The sequence below is a fragment of the Cynoglossus semilaevis genome, chromosome 9 (assembly GCF_000523025.1).
Source record: "Cynoglossus semilaevis isolate Cse_v1.0 chromosome 9, Cse_v1.0, whole genome shotgun sequence".
NCBI classification, from domain to species: Eukaryota; Metazoa; Chordata; class Actinopteri; order Pleuronectiformes; family Cynoglossidae; genus Cynoglossus; species Cynoglossus semilaevis.
In genome coordinates this window covers 16,541,584-16,549,245 of record NC_024315.1, presented here as the reverse complement: position 1 = coordinate 16,549,245, position 7,662 = coordinate 16,541,584, and the positions used below count along the sequence as shown (strand labels likewise).

Below are 7,662 nucleotides of genomic sequence, written 5' to 3'. Positions count from 1 at the left end.
AATGTTGTTAAGTACATTATCATGTTGCAGAGCACTTGTCATATATTTTTGGGCGTTGTAGAAAACCACAGTAACATTGTTTTTGTGACAGCTTGTGTGATAAATATAGCGAACTGCTGCAGATCTACGATGGAGCAAATATTTCTTTTCTAAGTTCTGGACAGTAAGCTTAAAGTATAGAACTATGTGCAGACGGACATATTCTGTGTCAGTGATACAGGAAACTATCGGAAATTGTATTTGGAACTGTTTAATTGACACAAAAGGCTGCATGAGAACAATCAACACAAATACAGGTGTGTCTTCAACTGCAAAATGCTGAAAAATGAGCAAAAGTAAAACGGTGTGAAAATAAACAACTTTGTTCCAACAATGGGCTGTTCAAGAAAACTGCAGCAGAAAAATATCACTCAAAAGCTCTTTCAGCTTTGTCACATTTTGCAGATGAATGGTGTAAATATGCAGCTGTAGTGATGGGAGTGTTAAATGTGTGGCATAAAGAGAAAGAAACTTTGAGCAGGTTCTGTTTGAACCCTCAGGGAAATGTCCTCGTGTCCTAAAGTTAAATGAGTGGAAAACAAAAGTTAACACAGGAAACCAAGGATTTGGGACTCATTGTACTGTACCCACCGCAAAGAGTATAAATACCACAGTAACACACGCGCGGGCGCGCGCACACACACACACATTAGAGAAAATATATTGTACTTTCACCATTGACAGTGTCCAGCATCTTGTCTGTCAACCCATAAACACAGCTCTGATGAGAAGGAATGCAAGAAAAGTGAGTGTATTTATAACAAGCCTAATAACTAGGACTCTGCAAACCAGGATGTGAACAACTAATTATAACCACACTAAAAAAAAAAAATCAAATACAAATCTTTGGACTGCCAATTCTCACTCAGGGTTTGTTAGTAATAATGATTTTTGAACAGTCTGTCCTTCTGTAAAAGACTGAAGGGTAAAAAAAAAAAAAAAAAGAAATACAAATATATTATTTCCACCTTCAGGTTGAGGTGTGAGGCAAAGGCCTTTTATATAAAGGAAAGAACCGTGAGTGGAAGGCAGAGTCGTAGTCCAGTACAGAAGGCCCAGGAAGTCCAGCAGTACAGTGAACAGAGGCAGTGAAGGGAGAGTCTAGACACCATGGAACACCAAACCCAGGTGAGAAGTATTATTGAGGTGTCCTGGAGGACAGTGAGTGAAGAATGAAGCACTGGTCTCACGCAATGTGTCGCTGATTTCACTGGGCTATAAAACCAAGAGACACATGGAGGTCAAAGGGAGTCCCAGCTGTGGAGTAACTTCTGACTTTAAGAGGCAGCGGTCACTCAGAGTCCCGTTGGACCTCGGAGGCGTCGGCTCGACAGATTGGACAGGTCCGGTTTGCCTGAAAGAAAAACAATAAGAGGTGAATGATGAACCTGATATAATGGTGGTTACAGTCACAGAGGAAACTGTACCATCACCACACTGGTACTTTATGGGCTATATTTTATAGGTATATAAAGGTATATAAAAAAAAAAGTCAGGTGAAGAAGTAAAAAATATTTTGTACACCACGGGCGACTGCATTTTAGTAAAAAAAATTTAAAAATTGTACCTACTGTATTGTATATAAATTGTACCTGTATGTAATTGTTACAATGACGAACAATAACTCTAAATATGTCAATATTTGAGCTTTTTTTTTTTATATAACATTTTTTTCCAGATGACCTCCTTGATGTTCATGTTCCTATTGGTTCTCTGAGATCAGCTGATCAACTTCTGTTTTTGAAGCTGCAGTCAGAATTTGTTGCTATTCCTATAATACTTTATATTTTTTTTACTTTCTGTCTCTAGGGTTTAAATTTAATCGTCAGTTTTTTTGTTTAAACTCGATTGCGTTTAAAATGATGCTGAATGTCGTTACTTACTTTAAGCCACTTGTCGACACACTTGGCGTGGAACTCATGATTACAGGGCAGGACCCTGAGGAGTTGACGTGACTCAAAGTCACACATACACACCACACAACTGTGGGGAGAAACAACACAGGTCATTTCAAGATGTTTGTATAAAAAAAATCTTTATCTGACTACAATCCATCAGAGAGTCAGTACAAGTGCAGCGTCCCAGACAGACCGATACTCACAGTGTTTGCTCAGACTGGTGGTTGTTGGGGTTAAACCTGTACGATGGAAGCTGCTCGATGTCTGCCTTCGTCAAACCACGAGGTTTGGCTTCTCCTAGACGCTCAGCGAGGTTTAACAAGGCCTGGAACATTTAAAGTAGGACACGATGAACTACAGCGACTGGAGGAACAGGTTCTGTTCTTCAACGTTATTGACACATAACATTGTTGACGTCATATGTGCTGGTTAACAAAGGAATTAATTTGTATTTTCTTTCTGACCACTTCACCTCACCTCATAGTTCTCCACCTCTCCATCATCAACATCCAGCTCTAGACTGATGGTAGGGGCCACATTCGGGGCCACAGGAAGCATTGACCTGAAGTGAGTGGTTCGAACAACATGCATTTAGTAGACTGCAGTTATTTCTCATTAATCACAGAAAACATGTGACAGATACATACAGGAAGTAAGGCAGGAAGCTGGGGTGGTAGGGTGGCGGAGGAACTGTCTGCTGCGAACGGTAACGCCGGCCTGTGAATCGCCGAGGCACAAAGTGTGGATACGGCTGCGTACATGGACAAAAAAATTATTAGTCCACAGATGAAACATGAAACTAGAGACAGACTAGGTCTGTGATTAAAAACTGCACTGACCACTGTGAAGAGCTCCTGTGACAGAGGGTCATGGTGTGAGAGGAACTGCAGAGGGTTGGAAGGCGTCAGGTTGGAGGCAGTCTGGTGGTGATGGTGATGATGGTGATGATGGTGGTGAGCGTAGCTAAAGCCTCCGCCCACTGACAGCTGCTCTCCGAGAAGCTCAACCTCATTTTCAATGGTCTGTAAAGGCTGAGCAGAGGACAGAACAGTTTGTTTTAGCTGTGACACCAACCCTGACCCATTAGACTAGAACTGAGACACAGCTCAGGCTATTTGAACTAGGAAAAAACACTTCCCTACGGTTTCTGTGCCTGACTATTTTTTCTTACGTTTCTGTTGACCTCTCAACTGTTAGTATTAAAAAAAAGAACAGGAAGAAATAACATTTATGACCCCTCCCTCCCCATCGTCCCTTATGCCACAAAAGGTTAAAAACGTTAACTTCAAGAAGGCAAACACTCGTAAACATACCGATCGTGGCTGCTGTGTTTGGAAAGGCAGGAACTGTCCAGGTGCGGTGAGGTGAGGTGCGTGGTGAGAGAGGTGAGGAGGAGGAAGCAGGAACTGAGGGTCACTGGACAGCAGAGATGGAAACGTGTAGGGCACTGGTAAATGCTGCACTGAACACGCCTGTAGCATCTGAAAAAGATTCAATGTTTCATTGAACTTTAAAAACCTTTGAAATACATTGGTATTTTATAATGGTGATTGCCGTATGTAGCCTCAAGGTGGCAGTCTACACTAAGACAACCGACTTCCCAGTATGGTACAGCCCTACTGACCACTCCTACAGCTGCTGAAATACTTTCCCATGTATAGTGGTAAGAGTATTGAAAAATAAATTATAAAGTACTGAGTGTACATTCTACGAACAAACAAACACACATATACATCTGTGTCCTACTCACTGGATGGTAGTGTTGTCCAGCCCAAACTACATTGCATGTGGGGACCTGTTGTTGCGAGGAACAGGACGGCGGAAGGTGCTGACCACTGCACAGAGGAGCTGTGAGACCATGGGGAGGGACGGGGGTCACGGTGTAGGAGACTGGCACACTCTGCTGCAGCTGAGGAGGAATCCATCCACAGTTAATACATAGACAGAGGGTGACAGTGGCTGCTGCCTTGCTCAAAAACACAGAAGATTTACCTGTTCGTGCAGGTCCAGGACCAGCGCTCCCTGCTGCTGCTGTGCTGCATGATGCTGCTGCTGATGGTGGAGGTGATGGTGGTGAGCAGCTGGATGCAGCAGCCGTGGTGACAGGGTGGGAGGATGGAAAGCACGGGGCTCCTCTGACCCTGCACCGCCACCACTGCCAGCTGTCGGGGGCTGTCCGTAAGTGCTGGGTGTGTGTGTCGGATACGTCTGCTGGGTGGAGGGATGGGGGTTGTGGTGGTAGTTCTCATCCTGGAGCTCCAATGGCGAAAAGCGTGGTGGAGGGCCTTGGGTGGGCTGGTGGTGGTGTGCCAGCAAATGGCGGGAGGGTCTGGACAGACGACCCCGCTGACGCCTTGCGGGTGGACTGTAGATAGGAATGAAGGGAGAGTTCTTAATAAGACCATCAAGTGAATGTATGACAGAAACTCCATCAGCGAGCTTTTCATTTGTTATGATTAATGTTGAAAACACTGACAAAAGGACAATTCATTATTATTTTTAGACAGGTTAATAATGAAAACTTAACAATGTTGTAACATAACTGGCCAAAAATGTGACCCAAACTCTAAAAACCACAGAATACCTGCGTCTGTTCCGGGCTGGAGTCAGACACCTCTCCTGGTGGTAGTGTGGGTGTGGAAGAGGCTGTCTACGACTTGGAGGCCCTGACTCCCATGGGCGTATGGGGGGAGACGGGGTGGATGGTGGTGGGGCGGATGAGGTTAGCTGTTCCAAGACAGACTGACTGGACAGCCTCTGGCGCTTTGGACTGGGACTTTCTTCACTCTACAGAGGTAGACAAAGCAGAAAGAGGAGGAGGAGGATGAGAGGAGGGACACGAGCTGTGATCAGAAACCGATCTGTTTCACCAGGCCTGACACTCCCTCTGCTCTACGATCTATACTACTGCAGTGGCACAGAGTTCTTCTGTGACTCATGGCATTTCCTTTATGATCCACAGTGAGCATGTGTGTGAGCTAAAGACAGAGAGATCACACCGCCAGCGCTATGAAGCCCCAAGGTTTCCAAGTTTACTTCGTCTTGGAGTAAATGCTAACGACAGACAAGCTCTCACAAGCCCATGTGCGAGTCATACGCACACACTCTCCACTTGAAACTCAGCTAGAGAACTCTTTTACAGAGGAAAAGTCAAACTTTACCGAACACCAAACAATGACATAGTTGAATACAGTCACCCAGGTCGACCCGTGTCTCTCGATTCATGCCATGTACTCACATGTGAGTCACTTCACTTACAGTCAGGCAGTGACTCTCACGCTTGGCACTTGTTGAGGCAAGAACACACACATACACCCAGTCAGCCCCATGTGTCAGTGTTTAGTCATTCCTTAGCAGACTTGAGCTCTTCTTTGAAGAACACACACAGGTTTCTGAGAAGAAACACACATTCACCAGCCCCCAACCCCCCGATGAGTTTCTTCTCCCTCCCTTCTTTGTGGGAGAGACACATTGCTAAATTGTGATAAAAATGACTCAGCGGCAGTGACTTAACAAGCACACGCACGCACACACATACATATAGCCTAGCAACCCAAAGAGCAGTGTGATAGCTTACAGGAAACAGCTGGAGAGCAGGGTGCACTAATACACACACACAGTTGTGGAAATGCCTGTAGACATGCACAAATTTACACTAGTATTGGCCACTGCTGCCACTGTTTCAGCATCACGGCCTATGAAGAACAAAACATTGAGGAGCTGTTCAGTAGCAGACTGTGCTGCTCATGATGTACGGTGTTTGATTAAACACACTGAGTCTGCACCACTGCCTCTAATCACTTAGTGACGCTAGATGTGCCCTGAGCTTGTGCTGATGATGGGAAAGACAAACAGTAAGAACAACTACTTCAATTGGTTTCAACTGGAGGGACAGACAGGAGGACACAGGAGGACTGAGGGTATGAGTAAGATTTTGATACATTTTTATCAAATTATTTTTTATCTTTTTGGGCTATAATATGACATAAATGACAAACAGTACTGCACATACTAAAAGGTGTCACAGACATCAGAGAATGTCACATTTGTTCCAATGTGAGGTGGACAATAAAAGAGTGGAGGGTCGGACCCCTTCTATTGCCTGTCAGTAAAAGATACCAGAAGTAGGCTGTGTTTAAAAGATTCTCAAAAAGTAGCATGTTGATGTTTTTAGACTTGGACATGAAACTAAAATCAGTGTTTTTCATTGTCGTGTCACCTTGTAGACGTCTGTGCCTGCAACAGAAAACATTTCTAAGACAACTGTTTAAAGGTGTTTGATTTTTATTAAGGTAACCTATTTACACAGCTAACTCAGGCTTCCAGACCTTGGATCAGACCAAGAAGCCTGGTTGGTGTCAGAGATCATCCTCTAGAATTCTTCAGAGAAGGAATTATCTGATGGAAACTCCACTGATGAAAGAGAAGACTAGAACAGTGAGGTCAAACAGAGATTTGGAGAGATTTTTTTTTTTTCAAATTTTTGACTCAAATTTGGTTTTCATCTAGTAAGATCTTTAGTGTGGAGAACATTAAGAGAAAAAAAAAGGAAAAAAGAATTATTGAACTAATACCAAGGCAGTACTGTTTCCAGAGGTGGGGACCAATCAATCACCCTAGAACTAATACCAACATAGTGCCAATCCTAAAACCCCAGGGACATCTACTGCGCCCATCCTCCTTTTTCCCCCCCCCCCCCAAAAAACCCCCCCCCCCCCCCCCACACACACACACTCATGCATTCAAGCACACACAAAGACACACCATCCTCCCCCTACACTTCCATCAGATAAGCAGAAGCCTTCGAAAGCCCCCTCCTCCTCTGCACCCTCCCCCTTTCCCCAATGACTGTCTGTCCCATCCTAAACACCAACCTAAAATATGGGGACAAGACATTTCTGGATGACACGTGCATGCGCATTCACACCCTCGCACACAAACATACAGGCTGTCCTGTGCTCGCGCATGCAGACGATTGCCCATTAGTATGAAAGTTTGATGGGCCTGTCTGCCCGCGTTAGAGGTAGGGAAGTGGTGTCAGACAAAAGGGTGTGTATTAGTGTGTCCTCCAGCCATGTGGCCTCATAATTTAATGGTGTGTCTTTTATGAACACACAGACACATCTGGTCCAAATGTGTTTCTCTTTAAAGTCAAAGCTTATTCATATAATATATCAACACAATCAGAGAGGAGTGGACCTAATATAACAGCTGTGTAAGGCCGACGTCCTGGATTTGTCTCTTCAAACTATATTGAACCTAATGAAGCGAAGACATTCAGACTTTCATTTCTCTTTGATTGTATTCAGTTTTATCCTAACTCCTCAGGTAACAAAACACCATTCTAAATGAACAAGTAGAGGTGTAAGAAAATATTGCTACACTGAAACATTCTGTTTCAATATCACATATCGATATTCTACAGCACTGTATCGATTTTCTAATTAACAATTAACATACAAATATTCATTTTATTTTGCTTTTATTTCCTCTGTAACGATTGAGGAAGAACAAATGAAGATCCCTCTGTTCGAATTTAATAACCTGATAACAGCGTTGTGCTTACTACCGTATGCTCAGGTTTCCTACAGTTAAATTGTTTTTAAGAAAAACTCAGAGCCTAGAGTACTGCAGTATAACACGACATATCGTATCGTTGCCCTTGTATTATGACACTTGTCATATTGCCAAATTCTTGCCAAAACACATCCCTACGTACAGACAA

The 7,662-nt window shown here is 43.7% G+C and overlaps 1 protein-coding gene across 1 annotated transcript in view; it reads right to left on the bottom strand.

The window, feature by feature from the left end:
- Nucleotides 1-234: 234 nt before the first annotated feature.
- The window catches only part of rnf38 (ring finger protein 38), a 20,479-nt gene continuing 13,051 nt past the window's right edge, over nt 235-7,662 (bottom strand). Inside the window, exons 4-13 of the mRNA XM_008317611.3 lie at nt 4,522-4,724; nt 3,930-4,302; nt 3,688-3,846; nt 3,251-3,418; nt 2,777-2,968; nt 2,585-2,688; nt 2,415-2,499; nt 2,141-2,262; nt 1,923-2,022; nt 235-1,393 (exon numbers count right to left, since the gene is read on the bottom strand). Of these exons, the coding sequence (XP_008315833.1) occupies nt 1,331-1,393; nt 1,923-2,022; nt 2,141-2,262; nt 2,415-2,499; nt 2,585-2,688; nt 2,777-2,968; nt 3,251-3,418; nt 3,688-3,846; nt 3,930-4,302; nt 4,522-4,724 (1,569 nt within the window). The 3' untranslated portion in view covers nt 235-1,330. The remainder of the gene's footprint in view (nt 1,394-1,922; nt 2,023-2,140; nt 2,263-2,414; nt 2,500-2,584; nt 2,689-2,776; nt 2,969-3,250; nt 3,419-3,687; nt 3,847-3,929; nt 4,303-4,521; nt 4,725-7,662) is intronic.